This window comes from Phlebotomus argentipes, unplaced genomic scaffold (assembly GCF_947086385.1).
Source record: "Phlebotomus argentipes unplaced genomic scaffold, Phlebotomus argentipes genome assembly contig_5, whole genome shotgun sequence".
In the NCBI taxonomy this organism is placed as follows: domain Eukaryota; kingdom Metazoa; phylum Arthropoda; class Insecta; order Diptera; family Psychodidae; genus Phlebotomus; species Phlebotomus argentipes.
In genome coordinates this window covers 4,397,203-4,416,036 of record NW_026776165.1, presented here as the reverse complement: position 1 = coordinate 4,416,036, position 18,834 = coordinate 4,397,203, and the positions used below count along the sequence as shown (strand labels likewise).

General features: G+C 44.5%; 6 protein-coding genes across 6 annotated transcripts; 2 read left to right on the top strand and 4 right to left on the bottom strand.

The window, feature by feature from the left end:
- On the top strand, positions 1-591 carry LOC132255375 (protein aveugle). Its single transcript, XM_059751375.1, has 3 exons — positions 1-133; positions 193-297; positions 360-591. Exons 1-3 carry the CDS (start codon positions 89-91, stop codon positions 525-527), a joined length of 318 nt encoding a protein of 105 aa, XP_059607358.1. The 5' UTR covers positions 1-88; the 3' UTR covers positions 528-591.
- Positions 573-2,301, bottom strand: LOC132255373 (uncharacterized). The gene is made up of 3 exons (XM_059751374.1): positions 1,484-2,301; positions 873-1,432; positions 573-805 (listed from the first exon to the last, which is right to left on the bottom strand). The coding sequence occupies exons 1-3, from the start codon at positions 2,032-2,034 to the stop codon at positions 573-575; spliced, it is 1,344 nt and encodes a 447-aa protein (XP_059607357.1). The 5' UTR covers positions 2,035-2,301.
- A 1,141-nt stretch (positions 2,302-3,442) lies between these two features.
- LOC132255849 (serine protease 33-like) lies at positions 3,443-4,719 on the bottom strand. The gene is made up of 4 exons (XM_059752019.1): positions 4,695-4,719; positions 4,191-4,621; positions 3,839-4,118; positions 3,443-3,780 (listed from the first exon to the last, which is right to left on the bottom strand). The coding sequence occupies exons 1-4, from the start codon at positions 4,717-4,719 to the stop codon at positions 3,443-3,445; spliced, it is 1,074 nt and encodes a 357-aa protein (XP_059608002.1).
- A 4,324-nt stretch (positions 4,720-9,043) lies between these two features.
- LOC132255848 (uncharacterized) lies at positions 9,044-9,715 on the bottom strand. Its single transcript, XM_059752018.1, has 2 exons — positions 9,388-9,715; positions 9,044-9,306 (listed from the first exon to the last, which is right to left on the bottom strand). The coding sequence occupies exons 1-2, from the start codon at positions 9,713-9,715 to the stop codon at positions 9,044-9,046; spliced, it is 591 nt and encodes a 196-aa protein (XP_059608001.1).
- A 1,465-nt stretch (positions 9,716-11,180) lies between these two features.
- Positions 11,181-15,385, bottom strand: LOC132266044 (neuroglobin-like). The gene is made up of 3 exons (XM_059766873.1): positions 14,357-15,385; positions 12,459-12,690; positions 11,181-12,389 (listed from the first exon to the last, which is right to left on the bottom strand). Exons 1-3 carry the CDS (start codon positions 14,548-14,550, stop codon positions 12,201-12,203), a joined length of 615 nt encoding a protein of 204 aa, XP_059622856.1. The 5' UTR covers positions 14,551-15,385; the 3' UTR covers positions 11,181-12,200.
- A 1,314-nt stretch (positions 15,386-16,699) lies between these two features.
- On the top strand, positions 16,700-17,771 carry LOC132255368 (uncharacterized). The gene is made up of 2 exons (XM_059751367.1): positions 16,700-17,014; positions 17,228-17,771. Exons 1-2 carry the CDS (start codon positions 16,759-16,761, stop codon positions 17,407-17,409), a joined length of 438 nt encoding a protein of 145 aa, XP_059607350.1. The 5' UTR covers positions 16,700-16,758; the 3' UTR covers positions 17,410-17,771.
- Positions 17,772-18,834: the final 1,063 nt, after the last annotated feature.

Sequence of the window (18,834 nt, the reverse complement as noted above, 5' to 3'; positions counted from 1 at the left end):
TTACCGACGCCAGTGACAGTTGGAGGGTTTGTTTACGAAAATTTCAAGGATTTTCTGCCTGGACTTTTCCTGGCATTTCCTGCTCACCATGGTCACAGAAGCGGCCACAAATGCCACGAAATCCAAGGCTACGGTGAGTTTCGCCTCCTGCAATGGAAATCCTTAAGTGTCACTCGATTTTTCTCCTTGCAGTCCAGGAAACGCCCAACTCCTGTGCACTCCTGGACAAATTCCGACGTCCAGAAGTGGTATCGGCGGTGTGGTAACAATCCCAAGTATGCCGATCTATTCCAGAAGGTGATTGACGTACAATGGTGCGATTTGCATTGAATAATCGAGGTGTTTCTGGCTGTTTTCAGCATGACATCACGGGATTGACTCTCCTCCGGATGACTGATCACGCGCTACTCCGGATGGGCATCGAAGACAACAAGGATCGCGAGGCGATCTGGCGGGAGATTCTGAAGCAGAAACTGAAGGCGGACATAATGGAGATTAGAGACTTGGAGCGCATGGAAGTGGTGTGAAGTGAAAACCTCTGTAATTCTCAAATTCTGTGGAATGTCATTACATTACTCGTCACTGTCGTGAGAGATGGAGTTTGCTGGCTTCCTCAGCCTCTGCGAAGTCCTGCGTCCGGTCAAGTGGTCTGCCATGCTCTGTAGCAGGGGCAGGACTTCCAGGAGTTTCTCCCCTGTGGCCCTCTCGAAGGCTAGGCGCTCCTTCTCCACCGCCAGACGCTCTCTGGCCACTTCAAGGCTCAGCGTCTGCTGCTGGATTACCTGACTGAGGAGCGTCCGGAAGCCTGGAAGATAGACAGCGGGTTAGTGGACAATCCGGAGGGCGGGAGACTCTCTTATCATGCTTCTCACCGATTGTGGAGGGCTTGGGCGGCCTGGTGGCTGACATCCGGCGGTAGTTGATGGGCGCCGGGCGACACTCCTGGCTGGCGGTCATCGCGGGTGTGTGGCAGATCGTCGGCGTGGCCTTTGATATGATTGTGGGCGTCGATACCGTGGACTTGGGCATCGTGTTGACCAGCAACACCTTCATGGGCATCCCGGACGTGGAGCTGGCCACTGAGGGGATCGCTGACACCGCGCCCGTGGTGGGATTCTTCATGTAGATCGTGTGCGCGGGCTTCAGGGCGACCTTCTGCGCCTGTGGCTTCAGCAGGATGTTCGTGGGCACCAGGGAGATCTTGCTGGTGGGCGTGCTGGCGGGTTTTGGTGCGATTATCCTCGGACCGGCGCTCGTTGACACTTGCTTGGGCGGCGGAGACGGCGGAGGAGACTTCTTGATGTCCTCCGGCGCGATCAGGGGCTCTCCGGATCCCGAATCCTGGCTGTCGGACGTGTGTGCGTTGCTATTCTTGGGCTGCACTCGCAGATAAGCCGCCAACTGGCTGGGAAAGCTGTCAGCGCTGTCTTCCCTGGAATAAAAGGTTCGTGAGATTGGAAGGGCAGGAGTTGGGAATACTCACAAATCCAGCTCGTTCACGTCCGAATCGTCGATGTCTAGCGGCTCCTCCTTGGGCACGATGAGCTCCTCTTGCTCCACGTGCGGCACATCCTCGCTGCGCAGGTTCTTCGTCGCCTCCTCGTGCAGGATCTGGTGCTGGCGCTGCTGCTGCTGCATCGTGAGGCGGCTGCCGAAGATGGGCCTGTTCAGGATCTCGTCCATGGCGTCGTAGTGCTTCCACGTGGGCTGATTGATCACGCCCATCTCCATGTCCTTCTTGATGCGGTTGTAGAAGCACTTGAGGTTCTTCAGGCGCGTGTTGATCTCCGTGGGAGAGCGGTAGTAGCCGTACGTGCGCATACTCTCGGCCAGTTTGGCAATCACGGGATGTTTCTTGTGGGTTGTGATGAGCGTCTTCTGCACTTTCGGGTCGCCCCACAGAGAGATCAGTAGCTTCGTCTCCTCCGTCTCGAAGTTGGGATTCCTGGCGTGACTCTTCTTGTTGCCGCCGATCAGCACTCTGTTGTGTGACATCCACATCTCGCTCTTGCGCTTCGGACGGAAGTTGGGCATCGCGCTGGGCAGAGGAGATGACACGCGCAGGTCGCAGCGAGCACGAGCTCACTTAAGGGTTGCTCTCCGCCTTCCTTAGCTTTGCGCACGCTCACTCGCGCTCTTGTGCAAGGCTTATGACGTCACAGGAAATCAATAATCCGTCGCATTCGCTCTGGGTCAAGAATCGCCGCTGCGGCTTTCCGGAATCTCCAGATTCAGCACTCTCGTGGCCCCAGTGCGGCGGCGGTTGGGCGGATTTTGGCGCTAAGAGCTGAACAGTGACTTGGATACACCAAAGGCGGCCGCTCACTCGAAGCACGTTCACTGCGCGAAGAGGTTCAGCCGACTGACTACTCTCAACCCAAGTCTCAACCCCTCTGAGTGCCGAGATTGTTATTGTTCAGCAAACCTGCGCAAAGCGAGGGTTCGTCTCGCTTCCACTCGCGCCCTGCTCTTTGCGAGAGGGTGAAGAGGACTTACACCACTTGCCATCGCCGAAGCTGCAGCGCTATACTTAGGTTCAGAAAAAGTTTAGCACCACGATTTCGTGTCTGAAGCACGCCAAAGGGGCTCGTCAATGAGGGATTCCCTTCCCCGCCAAAATTGTACATGAAAGATATTTTTTGAAATCCTCTTTTGTTCATTTTTGTGCAATTAATTTGAGAGAAATTGTCCAAATGACGTCAACTAGGACTGATATGGATTAATTAATCCTTAGACGAAAGGTTAAAAAAAGGAAATTGCACACAATTTGTATGGACGAACATCAATAAGTGGGAAGAACTTAACGACGCGCTTAAGAACATCAGATTTGCCAGATATACAAAGTGGTAACGCAAATGCCTTCTGTTATTTATTTTTAATTAGAACTACACGAAAATGTAATACTCTGTTGGAATAATTTTAAAATTCTTCAAATTGACAAAATTTTTACAAGAATGTGTGATAAAATTTGCTACAAATCACATGAATACAATTTCTTATAGAATCTATTCATTAGCCTAAACATAAATCTAGCTTAATTATCATTTAACTATGGTTGTACTTTTTGTAAACTCGCTTAAGAATACGGAAAAAGTCAGCAACATTTTCTTAGACAGAAAAGTATTGTCACTCGCCTCCTCGATAACACACCCCTTACTCAATTTATTATGGCTCTGATGATTTTTCCTATGGGAATGAGAATGAGATGAGCCGAGCGCGAAGAGTCCTTCGGCTCGGCCTCGACTGCGGACAAAGGAGCGTCCTCTGCAGCGTGCAGCAAAGTCCTGCGGCCTCCGATTCCTGCAGCAAATGCGTGCGCAGGACAATAACTCCCCTCGACGGCTTTGCCGTGTGCGCAGGAGCGCGACAGGACGCAGAAGCACAGCGGTAATGATTTACTTGGCACGCGAAGACAATGAGGACTTGGTGGGCCGGAGAGCGGCTAGTCGTCCCTCTCAAGAGCCTCCATGGACTCGCTGATCCACTGCTGGAAGGACTCCACGCGCGTGTACACGCCGGGTCGGTTCTTCTTGGCGCAGCCGTCGCCCCAGGAGACCAGGCCGGCCAGCATGAAGCGGCCGTTGTGCTCGCAGGCCAGCGGGCCGCCGCTGTCTCCCGAGCACGAGTCCACGCCGCCCTGCAGGAAGCCGGCGCACAGCATCGACTCCAGGATGGGCTGCTGCCGGCCGCCGTTGATGGAGCTCTTGCGACACGTGTCCAGATCCATGAGCGGCACCGCGGCCACTCGCAGCGTCGCGGCCACGCTGCGCACGTCCTCGGCTGCAAAGTGGCCACATTCAAACACTTGCGCGCTCATCGTCTGATTTGCAAAACTCACCTTTGTGGGCTCCCCAGCCGGTGACGGAGCACCAGGAGCCCGGAGGCGGAGTCTCTCCAGCGCCGGGCACGCAGATTGGCCGGACGTGCGTGTTGAAGCCGATCCCCGATATGCTGGACGCGCGCACCTTGATGATCCCGATGTCGTTGCTGTACGGGCCGCTCTTCCTGAAGTGCGGATGCACGAGAATGCGCTCAACGCGGAAGCTGTGCTCGTGCAGGTCCCTCTCCTTCAGGCTGTGATCCCCAATCACGACCCGGAGGTACTCCAGCTGCGGCACCTGCACTCAAGGTCTTAGCATCAATACATAGCGGTGCTACTCAGCCGAAGCGTAGCGCCAGAGCGAAATTACCTGCAGACAGTGCGCCGCCGTGAGGACCAGCCTCTCGCCGATCACCGCCCCGCCGCAGTGGTGCTCGAAGTTGGTGCGGTCGTAGTGGAAGGTCTGGATCTCCACTTGCCAGGGATACGCGCCGTACGGCGGCACCGTGCCGCCAATGATCCGCCCCTTGCGTTGCGGCTGGAAGCGCACGAAGCGCGTGCCGCACTCGAAGGGCTTCTCGGGCGTCCAGGGTCCACGCGGGTGCGTGTCCGGGAGCAGGACAAAGGGGCGCCGCGTGGCATCTAGCGGGAACTTGGGGAAGCCGCCACTTCGGGCCACTCGGCCGCTCTTCGATGCCGCCACGAGGCCGCCGCAGCGCATGAACACGAGCAGCAGCCACCAGATTGCGATGCCCATCTGCATCTCCACGAGAGCGTGTCTGCCCGGATGACCCTGGCCTCCTGTGGCGGGGAGATTGATTTTTCAGTTAAGAGCCCCAAGGCAGCGATGAGATCTATTTTATTGCCCAGGTACCGAAAGATTCACTCTCGAGGGCCATAATTTGGTGAGTGAATTTACTCGTGGGAGGGGAAGAATTGATAATGTGATTAGGGTGAGAGCGTGGGGGATTTGATAAGCTGTTCGGCGCCTAGATTGAGGGTGAATATTCACTGAAATGATTGGGAACATTTTTTTCTGTCTTGATAAGGATGATTTTATCAAAACGATTTGGGTGCTTTCAGGCATCATTACTCCGGGCACTGAGAGTCAATGTTTGTGGAATTATTGAGTGTGTTTTCAATAGGCTATTTTTCTAGCTTAATTTATAATGCGATGTCAATGGAAATCAGGATTCAATTCATTCGTCCCTGATTTTTGGCATTTATTTCCAATAAATTTATTTATTTGTAAATCCGAAACTGAATGGAACGAATGTTCTATTTATACGTAAATTTATGTTTAAATAAACATGATTTTTAAGCAAAAAAATCGAGTTTTCACTTTATGTTTTCTGTTTTTTACTGGGACGAAAGAGAGTCAAAGGATAAATCTAGTCTTATCCTTTTCTCTTAGACAGAATTTGCCCAATTTTCCATTCACAATCTTAAGGGTTGAAAACCCAAAAAAAAACTTGTAAGCCAGACACAACACAATTCAAAAACAAATCCGAGACTGGATTTTTTTCTCTTTAATCTTTCATTTCACTCTTGAACCGAGTCTTGAACTCACTTTCCTTATTATGTTTCTGGTAAAAATATGCCACATCACTTTTAACTGACAAATTCTCGTATCTCCTTCGCATCGAAAATGCTTGTCAAATCAACAAATTTCTCCTTCAGTGCCCGGGAAGCCCTCAAAAATGTGGTTCACGTTTTATCTCACAAGTCTCTCTGTCTTGATTAAATAAAGAGGAGAGGAGGAAAAAAAACCGCGTCGAAGATAAAAGCATTGAGTTGTGATGTGATTTGAGTGCACTTGAGAAACCGTTGTGCCGAATATTTCTCCCCATCGCTGAAGAATTTCATTTCACTTTCGATTGTGCGCCACAGTGTTAAATTCGCGGTTTAATTGCCAGTGTGTTTGTGCCTCTGATCTCCTGACTTGAGGATATTACCTTTATGCCAGAGAAAAAGCTCCTCTTGCGATGCGCCTCTGCAGAGTGAAGATAAATCCCAAGAAATGCTCTGAGTGTTGACGAAACGATTTGTATACGATGTGAATTTCAATTTCCTGCACAAGGAACTTCCCGGTGAGCTTATGGGGGAAATGCGACAATTGAGAGGAAATTGCGATGTTACTGTCTCTTGAGTTGGTAAAAAACTGAAACATTTTCGACGATGGAGCGGATTTTTATTGAATCACCCGAGCAACTTACCTGCATTTTTTTTCGGCGACTCAAATAATATGTTGCTCGTCTCTCTCGGCTGAGAGCTCTTTTTTTTCGCGCCCAACCACCTCTCATTGATCTGTCGCTGGGCTCTTGTCACATGCGAAATGTGCAATCACAAGAAGGTGGATGGTGGGAGTGTTTGTGGCCCAAAACGTTGACACGCCGCGAAGTGATCGGCGCGAGGAAGTTTTCGGGGCCTGATGGGATTGCTGGGCAGCCAAGAAAGCCGAGGCATTTTGCACCTCATTGGGCGTTTCCGTTTTTACTTTCATTTTAAATGGTAATTGTAATCTTTGCGGTGATGTTTTCTTTTGCCAATTGTTGCTCGATTTTTTGCTCGCGCGCGCGAAATTCTTTTCCTCCTAAGCCACAACAATGGCGCGAAGAGAAATGGGCGCTCTTGTGCGTCCCGCGCGCACATCCCAGGGAAGAGAAGGTGTCAAAGAGATCATCCAAAGAAGCGTGTATGATCCGTTAATCATTCTTTCGCGTATTAATCACACTCGCCCTGCGCATACTTTCGCAATGACTGATGCTTCTTGTGTCACATTTCTGACGAGGAATCTCTTCATTGTCCTGGCGCGATTATCGCATTATCAGACGAGTGTGTGACTCAGTGTCACTGTTGATGCAACAATCACGAGCTTTGCTCCGATGCATTTTGCCAATGACCTCCTAAACCACATCCACTTCTTTATGTAACATGAATTGAATTAATTACAATATGGGACACTCTTGTACCATCATATCGCCCATTGCAGTTGCAATGTAAATGGAAAAGTACATTTGAAATAAATGTTTACGATTGGAAATTGAGGAATGGCAAATTTATGTGTGGAAAATCAATCATATTTACTGTGAAAAGTGTGAAAATAGCCTCTGAATTGCACTAAAATGTCGATTGACTACTCAATTCTCCTCAATTCAAATGAAATACGTGTGAAATTGAGTATCAGATTACTTGAAATATAATCTAATCTTGAGCTTCAACAGGCGAATCAATAGCACACCTTTAATGTATTCAAACTCAAGGGTTTTGCGGAATTGTAAATAATAAATAAAATGTTGTGAAATACTGAAAGTTCATCCCTTTTGTGTTTGCTGGTTGAAAACCTGCAAAATTAGCCTGATATGTGCAATGAAAGCTCAAAGCTCGAGGCGACAGAATGTTGCATTATTGCTAAAAAGTGGTGGTGAAACTAAAATATGAAAAATGGCTTTTTATCATATAGACTGGAAATTCAAGGAACTCTCATCAAACTTCCCTTCAGCACGAGCGAGGAGAGTTTGTATGTGAAATTAAAAAAGTTGTTGCAATTTCTCCACATGAAGGTTGATCGATTTCGTCAGTGGCTGAAGAGCTTGAAGGTGAAAACTCGGATGATGGGGATTATGTAAGGAGATTTTCAGGGGGATATATCGGTTGGAAAATGCATAAATTTCCCAATAGCAATAGGGGCAATAAATCACATCGCTCCGTCGCCTAATATTGTAGTTCATTTTAGCAATGCTTATAGTCAAAATTCCCTTTTTTTGGAAATAAACACATTGGCGACACAGAAAAAGAGAGCTTGAAAGAGTGGGCGTGTGAAGATGTATATATATATTGCCGATACACTTTTTATTACATATTTTTAACAACACTTCATGTGTGTGTTTGTTGTTTTTGCGGCGCAGTTTTATTTTTTGTGTACTAGGCACAGATTGAGGTGAGAAATATAAATAAAAAGAGGCGCAAAAAGTGAGATATCGAAATCAAGGCAAAGCGGGTGTCTGGCGGAAGATAATATTCTCACTTTCATTCAATGAAAACGACAGTTTTTCACTCTTTTTTTCGGCATACGCACTTTCCGTCTCTGTCGTCGAAAGCCAGGCCTATTTGGAGGGAAAACTCTCGACTACGCTGTGTGTGAGTGTGTTTCTGATGAAATTTTCAAGCGTTTTTGCCACTCAGCGCCAAACAGTTGTGATTAATTCATGACAAATGGTAAAATTGGGTCACGACATGTAGAATATTCAGAAACTTTTCTGCATCTCATTAGTGGTTTAGAATTTCTTCAAACATATTATTCTGTCCTCATTTCTCATCATGAAAAGATGCTCAGTATACAGAATTGGCAAAGAAATTCTAACCCACATACATTAATTTACAATTGTCGAATCAATTGGATGGTTTTCTTTTGTCGGCATGACAAGATATTGGGATGGATTGGAAAAATGGGCCACAGAACATCATTGTTCTGCCATCAAGCGAGAGCCAAGCTGTGGGTGGATTCCCGAAAACCGCACATTTGAGATTGAACGGGAATAGAAAGAAGAGTGCTTTTTTGCAGCCGCCCAGAAATTCGCCGTTCAAGGGTGAGGCGCAAGAAGAAGAATCAGAAAAAAGGCCGTAATTCCATTCCGTACCAGACGGTGAATCAGAAAGTTCCTCAGATGCCTTGGAAGAGGAACAAAAAAGGCGAAGAGTGAAATAAACCGATGGCAAACTTGCAGAAGTTTGAAGAGCTTTCATGCCTCTTCAGCTTTCCTCGGATGTCTTCTTGTCTGTACGCGTGGAAAAATCTCGACAGAAATCGATGATGCTGCAATTGTGAGAGAGAAATTCCAAGAATTTTCCCTTTATTTTACCAAATAAACTCTCGCTGTGATGGAAATGCATCATCATTTAAAAGTTTTCCATGATGCATTTCCAGTGAAACGTTAATTAGGGTATATTTCTGAGTTGTCTGCATTGTAGAAATTAAAGCAAAGAGTTCAGATATGAAATCACATTTTTATTACATTAACTGTAAGTACATAGTATTAAAGTATGACAAATGTGTCTCTGAACATCTAAGAAAGTCAGTTAAATCATTAACATCTGAACTTTGATTTAAGAGTGATTTCTTTGGGTGATTAAGATCAATTCAAAGTAAAATATCACATTGTGCAAATATAATTCATTTATATAGAAAAAAATATTTCTTCGATTATCATTTCAACGAAAAATTCACTTGCTCAAAGCATGCAAAGCTGCGCAATAAGAAATCGCCAATTTCATGATCTGAACGAAAGCATTCAAGTTCACGTCGTACATTCCGGCTGCTTTAAGTCCGAAATCCTTCTGCGCCATCGCGAGGACGAGAAGAAACATCTTCTGATCCTTCACGCTCAATTCGTACCAATTTGTGAGGTAAAGAGTCTCCGAAAGTCGCTCGGTTTTCATCTTGATAAGCTCACCGAACAAACACAGAAGTAAAATTTGAAAAATTCCTGCAGAACATAACAAATATACTGCAATTTGATCGTTTTCCTTGAGTAATAATGTAAATGTAAAAATCAAAAGCAAAGTACTAGTCGTGACCTGAACAAATCCTGTCTTCTGAATGGCACCGTTGAACAAATTCACTTTGTCAATCATATCATTGTGACGAATTATGATAAGTTTAAGATAATTAGGAATTTCCTTAGCTTTCTTGTCGATCAATTTCATGTAATCGTTGAGAATGTTTAGAACTGCCATAATTTCAATGCCAATGAAAATAACTCCCAAATCAATCGTGATAATATAAATTGCGCTTATTGTATTAGTTATAATCTGAACAGCATAAGTTACTTTGTCAGAAACTGAGTCCAATACAGGAATTTGTATGAACAATCCCATATTGCTGTTCGGCGTCATTACTATTGTAACTGTTAGACTAGTTAATAAGAAGAACCGAGTTCCCCATCTGAAATAAATTTCAAACGTATGGAAAAAGTAAAATTTCATATGAAATTTCTCACTTGGTCAGAAATTTCCAAATCTCCAGCGATCGAATCAAATGCTTCTCCAAAAGAACTTGAAGATCAGGATCAGTTTCTTGTTCGTTGTAGAGAGACTCAATCCATTTGCGAAGATCAAGAAAATGCTGACGTTCAAGAAAGCCAAGAATGAACTTCGAAGCAATTTGCAAATACGCGATAAGAAACATAATTGTCGTAATCATATTAAAGTTCAATTCCATTGATAGAGAATAAAATACATGAGTCCCGGTGAAGATAAATGCAAGGCAACAGGATAACAGAAAAATCACAATCAAGAGACGATTTTTCCACGGTCCGGAAAAGATGTTGATCGTCAAAGCAGAGATTTGGAAATCAAACACTGATTTTTCACAGTTGAACTTCTCCAATTGCTTGGAAACTTTCATTTTGCGATCTCAAGTGAATATCCTTCCGTAATGTTTGACGATTGCCGTAGAACTGAAAACAGTGCTGAAGCAAATTGCAAAACTTCTTAAATGTGTGCTCATTTTCTCATGACACGTATGAATACATATTGATTATACCTGCAATTTTAATTTAAAATTCAGATCGATGGCATAATCTGTTCTGCGACTTTCCATATTGAATAAGTTAGTAAGAATACTTGACATTAATTCCGCCACAATAGTTGTAGATGGTGTAGAACACCTCTTGAGAGTGCTTTAATAGATTTCCATCCAACTTTTAATTAATAACTCGTCTCGAGCACCAGAAAAGCTTGCATAATTCTCGCTCTTCCGCTCAGGCTCACTGAACAATTTCAGGCATTGATCAAAGAACAATAGAGCAGTTGTGCTCAATTGAAAGTGGTGTCTCTTTGTTGTCACGCCATCAAAGAGTTCTCCGGTCCAGAGTATTTGCAATTCCCCACCCGCACACGCTTTTGAACTCAAACCGCCCGCGATGCTCTGCCTGCTTTGCGGCGCTCACCGCCATTTTCAAATGGCACAACTGTTGCGATGCCACCGATGCCACACTCGCGCTGCAGGAGAGACAATCGTGAAATCCTTCGCTCTTGTTCACATTTGACCTCCATCAGTGGGAAAATAATTAAATTCTGTCGCGCCTCTGGTACACTGAAACGCCGTGTTTGAAGATAAAAACAGATTTTATTCCTTTTACTACAACTCTATTTGATGTTCCATTCACATTTCCAGATACACTTTGTTTTTTTTCCATATTAGATTATTTATGGGGAGGTTTTTTTTTCATCTCATCTTCTCTGTCATAATGTCTAATACAAAATATGGAAATATTGTGACATTATACCGTTTATATAGAGTTACAATTGCCACACACTATTTTACTGCTTGTTACTTCTAGTTAGGGTTCTTTTTCCATTCTTTTTTTTTCCTCTAGCCATCGGGAAAAACAAATACACTGTGCCGAAATTTATTGGACGTCTCTCGCTTTCTTGATGTGTCACGCCAGCAAATGTATTTGTCTTTCCGCTATTTACATACAACAGTGTCCCGTGAGTAATTGGAAGACACTGTGCCTCATGGATGGGAAGCTTTTGCTTAAGGGTGGAAGAGAGAGAGTCATGAAATTGTCCAGCAAATTCACACTTGGGGTGGAAAATTGAATTCTTGTCAACTTCACAATCTCAAAAGGCACAGTGTTGATGTTGCTCAATGAATGTTCTTGCGATGGAAAATGGCCAATTGTGAGGTGTTTTGGTGAAAGAGTTATTGCCCAAAAAGGTGTTTCTATGCGCGCTTTCTCATTTGTACAAATGTTTTTTTTTTCTTATATTTTTGCTGGGCCCATGAGAAGGGGTTGAGGCGCCACTACACGAGATGTGGTGTGATTGGCGCCTCTGTGGATTTAGTTGTTTTTCTCTTTTTATTCTTTTGGTAAAAATGTGCTTTCCCAGTGCACAAAAGTCACGTCAATATAAATATCCACTCTGAATATACAACTATGGTTGTTTTTTTTAATATATATTCTCTTGCCTAATATAAATAATATCCTTAGGTTCCACATTTCATTAACTAATCCTTCTTGTATATATATATAGAATTTTATTTTCTCAATTTCTTTTTATACAATATCTCTAACATCATGTAATTGAAAAACGGTGATTCACAAAGAAGTTGACACCACATCATTTATACTTTTTTACTCTCAATGCGAGATTTATTTATTTATGTTTTCTCCCTTTCTATTCCTTCAATATGACAAATTTTTCACAATTGTTTTCTCATTTGTTTATCTTTTCTTTTTAATATAATTTCACGCCTCCGCTCAATGTAAATGACTTGTGATGTTATAAACATTTATATACTTGTTATATAAATTATGACACAGTGAACGTATAGTACACCTTTGCTATTTTCATACTCATCTTGTGGGGTTGTTCAGGATTTTGTGTTAACATTTACACTGTCATTGTTCACCGGTGCTGCTGAATTGGCACTTTTATTGAACCCTGTTATTAGCGTCTCTATGATAAATTTAATTGTTAGCTTATAAATTCCCTCTACATTTGGTGTGTACCGATCCCCTAAAGTGGTCTCCACCGCCGCCAGGAAGGGCCGCTCTATTTTCTGCAAGAAGGCGGACAAAAGACAGTGAAATCTAGCGCAATCTAGAGCGCCAATCTGGGGTGAACTCACCCAAAAGTAGTCCGCCTTGAAGTTGGGAATTCGCCTATGGGAAGCACCTACTTGGTGGAGATACTGGAAGAACGCGTCCAGGTCGTCAAGACTGCGGATGCCCTCGTCCAGGGTCTCCATCACCTTGTTCGCGTGCTCCTGCAGCTCCTCCGACTTGGCTTGCTGCTCCTTCGTCTTCATCTCCTTGAATTTGGTGAACATGTTGAGTAGATCCGCGTGCTCTTCGAACAATCTGCAATGAGTCAGACTCGCGTAAATGTCACACAAATCACATTGCGTTTGCTGCTCAGAAAGTTGACTCGCAATGCAGTTGTTAAGTGTTCTCATATTGATCACCGCCCTGTTCAGTGTGGGGAGACATCAAGACGTTCCACCCGATTGCAATGAGTTCTTCTTCACCACAACAACAGACACTTCATCAACAGAGACTTCCACATCGCCAAGGCACGAGCAGAATTCCAAGAACTCATACAAAGAGGCTTTGGGCGGAATGGACTTGTGTGAATACGTGCTGAGTGAGTCTCAAGTGAATTTTCCCCTTGAAATTAATATCTCTTTTCACGCAGTGTTGAATCCTTTTTTGCCAGGCAACCAAAGGATTTGCCACAGGTGCTGCAGAGACAGCGCCATGAGTTACCGCTGCTGCAGGACATTTACGGTCTTATGTGCTCACAAATACGGGCTTTAATCTTGGCTTTAATTGCGAATAAGGGAGAAACTTCTAAGAATTCGCTATTCACTCTTGAAAAATGTGAAAAATTCAATGATAAAATCCGCCTGATATAAAACACCGAGTGTATAACGAAATTTTTGTTTTATCATCTTCTAAGAATGTAATGTGAAATGTACTGTTGCGTTCAGAAAAAAGCACTGGGAAATGCCAGAAGAAGGAATGTTTCTGTACTGTGTTCAGCTTTAATTCGAGCACTCCTTGTTCCAAAAAAGCAGATTCCGTTCTTTAAATGTCGTCCTGAGAGTATCTTATCGGATCTATCGGAGCTGTTGTTTTCGTTCCATTATCCTCATAATTGCATGTTTCTATTCTATATAGATATTTGACTAATAACACTGACTATTATTAGTCTGTAATCAAATGGCTCGTGAGAGGGATTTATTATAAAATCTAACAAATCTATCATATCAATTATTCCTTCTCTTGCTTCAAGCTTCATTCACATTCAATACCATATACAATTAATCTCAATTAAACCGCTATAAGTCCCGGAAAATGAATTAATTTGCGTAGGAGGCGGAAAATGGCACGGCGAAGCGAGCAATTTTACAATCTGCCAAACCTACACTATTTTCCGAATGCCGCAGTATGTATTTTTTTCTTCTCAAACATCTCATTTCGATTTTTCTCACAAAAATTTGACGCGCTGGGAATTCTTATGAGTTCTGCAACATCACGGGCATCTCGTGTTTGGCTGGTTACACAATGTTTCTCTCTCTCTCTCTTTTTTTCGTTAAAGAGACCCACAAGTTTTAATTAGTTTCCACCCTCCTCCGTAACAATTAGTTAAATGTGTTCATCGGGGCCCTGAAACATATCCAAACACCTTCATTATTTATTTATCATCTCGCTGAGTGGAGCTATTATCAAAACGTGGCGGTGTGAAGCCCCTAAATCGCTTTAATGCTTTAATCCCCCAGAAGCGGGCGCGGTGTGTCAGACAGATGCTCAGCTGAGAGATCCTTCGGCGGTGATTTCCGCTGTGCTGCATTAATCGCTACTGCAGAAATTGGTGCGATTTGGCGAATCAATTTGATGGTGCATCATGTTAGAGGCGCAATCAATTTGAGAAATGAATAAAAGCGTGGGAAATGTTTTTTTCTCTCTCCCGCGCTGGGCTATTTTTACGGCGCGAATGGCGCGAAAGGCAGCTTACGAAACTTACTTGATAAACATGCAGACTCCCGTTTGCTCCATGGCGCGACTGATGCCCTTCCAGGACGCCAGCATCGTGTACTTCTGCTTGGCGGTGAGCGGCAGGCGCGAGTCCGTGGCCTGCTTGGGCGCCTCATTGGGGGCAAAAGCCTGGCCGTCGTCGCCCTTCGACACCCCGGACAGCTTTCCGAGCTGACAGCCCATTGTGCCTCTCGAGGACTCTCTCTAAATAGAGCTGTGATGAATTGATCAATATTTTGAAGGGGGTGTCCTTATCACGAGAGCCTCTGCCACTCAATCAACTCTCACGGGCTTTCCCGCAATTCGCGCACTGATGTGTGCTTTCCACCGAACGCAGCGACTTATTGAAATCGCAGCATCTCACGGCGGAGCTCTTATCGCACTCACTTCCCTTATCAATTCACTTGCAGCGCGACTCGCGAGTCCTTGGCGGGGATTTTTCTCCACCCCTTCGCAACTATCCGGGAGCTGAGGCTGCACTGCTCGCACGCACACACACACTGAGCCTGGCTCCAGGCGCTGCACTGGTGGGCTGGCGGGGGGACTTGTGGCTGCAGGTGGCGCACTCCTGGGCCACGGGAGCCGCACTCACGACGCTGCCAGGGGGTGAATTCACGCGAAAACAGCAAGGAACATCCTTCCGACAGCAAACATTTTTCACTATGCGCAGAAAGTGCCCGTACAGCCACTGCCAGCGACTGCGACGACTCACAACATACTGGCAAGTTCAACATACAAAGTAGCCCCGAATTATATATACTTGTTAATATTTCCTGGGGTTCTGGATAAGTTTATCACCTTCGTGGGACTCGTGCCCACATCGATATGCGCGACAATCGGACAATCACATGAGATGTCACACGCGCTCTTTCTCCACACACTATACACAGGACACACGAGAGTGAAAGATATTATTTTTCTTGTAAAAATAGCCAGATGGAATATTAATAAAGTTTTTACTTCGCGCTCAACATTGGCTCACCCACAATTTCGCAATGCGATGCGCTGAGAATTTCTGGGCGTACGAGCTGCCAGTGAGAGAGCGCCATTTGGGATGAATAGAACAATTTGCCGCGTGTTCCCACCATTTCAGCAATTAATTCAGCCTTCCAGAATTTCCCACACGCGCTCCCACCATTTACAACCTGCAGCCCAGGGGTGTACAAGCGCGGCGCACAACGGCACGTCGCGCCTCCCATCAATCCACGCGACGCAAGAGTCCTCGGCGGAATCAGGCCAAGAGGAGCTCTCAAGACAGTCCGGGATCCGTTTCCCCAGGACGAACTGCACAGAGGAAAACCAACAATTTCCCTCCATTCTGATTGATATTCATGAGCACAATTGATTTCCACAATTTGCACTATCGCTCTGTTATCGATGTTAATCAAACGTGAGCTGCCCGGGGAAATGCTAATTGGCACAAATAGAATTAGGTTGCAGAATGTGCAGCAAAATTGCCAATTATTTAGAGATTTCCCAGGAAAATACATTGCAGGGCAATTGATTGATTTTCATGCCTTTCTCTGGGTTTTTCCACTGAGTCAGGACAGCATTGTTATGCAAACGTCCTGCTGAAATTATGCCTGTCATACACATTTGTGGATTAGGCCTCGTTTGCAAAGGCGTGGTTTGATAAGGGTTGAAATACACCCACAAAAAAAAAACTAATTGTAACGACAAAATACTTAATGAAAGCTCTTTTGGGAAAAGCAAATGGCATTTAGAAGTATGACGAAGAGAGGAAATTCATGCAATTTACATATAAGGAGAAGCGAAAATATGGTTTAATTTCACATTCAATTTATAATTTACTGTTAAATTGGGAAATGATTGTTTTAACAATTTTATTATGCAAAAATAAGAGTCTTGAATAATTCAGTCATTATAATTACTCTAATTTGCGATAAGTACGTTGAACTTTCTTCTCTCGTGTTGTGATTTCACACTTTTTATCTTATCAGCTCCAGCTGGCTGTCAATTTCTGACAAATTTATTGCCCTGGCTGATGGCCAGAAAGTGATGATTAAACGTTTATAATAATAGCGAAAGGATTTTCCATTAAATCTTCTTGTAAAATCATCTACAAAAATTTACTACCAAATATCTCGAATGCGATTAGTAATTTTGGTGTTGTCAACATAAATTCTGAGTCTATTTCAAATAAAGTCACGTCTTGAACTGTATGTTTTTGCATTCTCTTCATTTTTTCAAGAAATTCGTACACAATTCCAGCGGATAGTCTTCATTGTGATTAATGGCTTATCAAATTTGCGACTTTGAGTGATTCTGGGAAATGTTGAGCAGATAAAGTGTCTATAAATTGACACACAAATCAGAGGGCAAATTCAGTTTAAGACTTTGTGTTGCGTAAAGAATTTGCATTGCTCAGCGATGCCGGGCGAAATGAAATTCTTGGGTGTGTTTTTGGTAGTTTTTGCACTTCTGGCGGTGGAAATTCGTGCAAATGGCGATACGATTCAAAATCATGAGGAAATAGATTGTTTGGTTTACAACAATTGCACTTCCACTGCAACTCCTTCAGATGAAACCACCTTGGAAATCACCTCTACGCCACTGATAAGCACCACAGATTCTCCAAATCCTCCTGGATCTGAGTCAAAGCCTGCATTGTGCGAGTTCTCGTTAAGTAAGTTTGGCGACAATCTTAGCAACTGAGTGTATCAGAATCAATCTGCTGAGCGTGGAAGTCCGGAGACTTCCTTCAAGTCGTCGAATTCCACTCAATTGCTTCACAATGAAATGTGAAATTTCCCTGAATTCATCATTATCCATTAACCACCTTAGGGAATTGTATTTAATGCACAAGCCGCTAATTTGTGGTTGTTTTCTCTCATTCAAGACAAGTACGGCGCCTGCTTCTTCTGCTGCAAGGAGAAGAACAAGCCTGGTCGGAGTTGCTGCAGGACCAACAGCTTCTTCTGCATGCGCATGTTCGGAATGGATGAGAATGCTGGCTGGAACCATGGCTGGGAATACAGCTGGAACCACGGCTGGATCTATGAAGACGACTATTCTCACTGATAAACTGCTGCTGCGCGCACTTTCACCGCCCGGACCTGTTGCTGTTTGGATTACTCATCATCATTGCCGTCTATCCAAATATTTCTCGCGATTCTCCCCAACTTCGCTGGCGTGAACTTTTTCATCACAACTCCGCGGCGTGAGCGAGTGATGGACGATTGTGCAGACGGATGGAGGAATATATTCCCGAATGATCAATGCAAGGTGTATTATTTCATTGAGCGTCAATATTTACACATGTGTGAGCGTGCTCTACGAGGCATAAAAGATACTGTGTATGTAATTTAAAGGTGTCTGAAACAGGTTTTCTTGAGTACTACTCGCCGTCTCTTCCCCCACGGTTCATGGTCGATCTCTGGGCAGTACATAAAGCGTGGCGAGCGAGAGAGCAAAAAGATTTGGCGGTTATGAGCGATGTTTGCCCGATGATTAGCGCTCATTAAGGAAATTTATTAGCACTCTTGGCGGAGGTGCAAAGCGACTCAATGGACAGTGCAGATCGGCCTTTGGGGCTCATCTTACGGTCACTTGCGGGACCCTTCCCTAAGACATCTCGCCGTGTGAGCATTCCCAAGCGCCATCAGCCATGTATAACTGGAAATTGCCGTCTTGCCGATGGTCTCCGCATACATTTTCACCCGTGAAAGGTGAAACCACGGCGTGTGTGTGTGAATTCTTCCAGCTCTTTTATGCTCAATTGTTGATCTGTGCGCTTAGTTGAGAGCAAACGCCGTGCCAGTCGAGTTGCGTATATCGTGGAATTTATGTGGCCAGCTCACACACCTGTGGATTAGCCAGTGATCCCATTTGCACCCCTACACATCTCTCACCCCCAAAACTTCACCCGTTGGACAGCGACTGTCCATCCCCGCGTGAAGCGTGAATGAGAGATTTAGTGATACAGCCCCATTTCGACAAAAGTGAGCATCGCTGGAGTCTCGCCGAGACCACAAACCCATGTACATAACACTTGTTGGTTCTTTCAATTTTTCGCCGTTTATCGCGAGTGCAACACACTGAGAATTTATTCAAATCCACTTCCTGGTGAGGGAGAGAGCAGCGCTCTCTTGTCAGGGTTCCACAATTCGCCAGCGCGATTCCGTGCAGAACAGCACAAAGGGAGAGACAGTGCCGGAATGTGGTGTACTTGTTTCATTGCGAGGTGGTTTAGCGATAAGAAAAAACTCACTGAAGTCGCTTGAAATGTTATTAAATGTGTGTGTTTGATGAAAATCTTCTTTCCCATTATAAATACATTATAAAGTGATAATATTTAAAACGTCCTGGACAATATCATTTCGGATTCATGTATTTTCCCCACTTGGAAGTGTTAAACTAAATTTTCTAAGCTTCAGAGGCATTTTAACAATCACTTTTCTCACTTAAATATAGCAATACATCAAACATTTCGCTACATGTTGTATT

What these genes read in the sequence shown, in the direction of transcription:
- LOC132255375 (XM_059751375.1), top strand. Translation starts at nt 89, where the DNA reads ATGGTCACAGAAGCGGCCACAAATGCCACGAAATCCAAGGCTACG. An exon ending in CCACGAAATCCAAGGCTACG is followed by an intron (nt 134 to 192) that starts GTGAGTTTCGCC and finishes TTCTCCTTGCAG; the next exon opens with TCCAGGAAACGCCCAACTCC. An exon ending in ATGCCGATCTATTCCAGAAG is followed by an intron (nt 298 to 359) that starts GTGATTGACGTA and finishes GGCTGTTTTCAG; the next exon opens with CATGACATCACGGGATTGAC.
- LOC132255373 (XM_059751374.1), bottom strand. Translation starts at nt 2,034, where the DNA reads ATGCCCAACTTCCGTCCGAAGCGCAAGAGCGAGATGTGGATGTCACAC. An exon ending in GACGTGAACGAGCTGGATTT is followed by an intron (nt 1,433 to 1,483) that starts GTGAGTATTCCC and finishes CTTTTATTCCAG; the next exon opens with GGAAGACAGCGCTGACAGCT. An exon ending in GCCCAAGCCCTCCACAATCG is followed by an intron (nt 806 to 872) that starts GTGAGAAGCATG and finishes TCTATCTTCCAG; the next exon opens with GCTTCCGGACGCTCCTCAGT.
- LOC132255849 (XM_059752019.1), bottom strand. Translation starts at nt 4,719, where the DNA reads ATGGCCCTCGAGAGTGAATCTTTCG. An exon ending in CGGCGGCGCACTGTCTGCAG is followed by an intron (nt 4,119 to 4,190) that starts GTAATTTCGCTC and finishes CCTTGAGTGCAG; the next exon opens with GTGCCGCAGCTGGAGTACCT. An exon ending in CGGCTGGGGAGCCCACAAAG is followed by an intron (nt 3,781 to 3,838) that starts GTGAGTTTTGCA and finishes GCCACTTTGCAG; the next exon opens with CCGAGGACGTGCGCAGCGTG.
- LOC132255848 (XM_059752018.1), bottom strand. Translation starts at nt 9,715, where the DNA reads ATGACGCCGAACAGCAATATGGGATTGTTCATACAAATTCCTGTATTG. An exon ending in ATTTGTTCAGGTCACGACTA is followed by an intron (nt 9,307 to 9,387) that starts GTACTTTGCTTT and finishes TATGTTCTGCAG; the next exon opens with GAATTTTTCAAATTTTACTT.
- LOC132266044 (XM_059766873.1), bottom strand. Translation starts at nt 14,550, where the DNA reads ATGGGCTGTCAGCTCGGAAAGCTGTCCGGGGTGTCGAAGGGCGACGAC. An exon ending in GGAGTCTGCATGTTTATCAA is followed by an intron (nt 12,691 to 14,356) that starts GTAAGTTTCGTA and finishes GACTCATTGCAG; the next exon opens with ATTGTTCGAAGAGCACGCGG. An exon ending in TCAAGGCGGACTACTTTTGG is followed by an intron (nt 12,390 to 12,458) that starts GTGAGTTCACCC and finishes GCCTTCTTGCAG; the next exon opens with AAAATAGAGCGGCCCTTCCT.
- LOC132255368 (XM_059751367.1), top strand. Translation starts at nt 16,759, where the DNA reads ATGCCGGGCGAAATGAAATTCTTGGGTGTGTTTTTGGTAGTTTTTGCA. An exon ending in ATTGTGCGAGTTCTCGTTAA is followed by an intron (nt 17,015 to 17,227) that starts GTAAGTTTGGCG and finishes CTCTCATTCAAG; the next exon opens with ACAAGTACGGCGCCTGCTTC.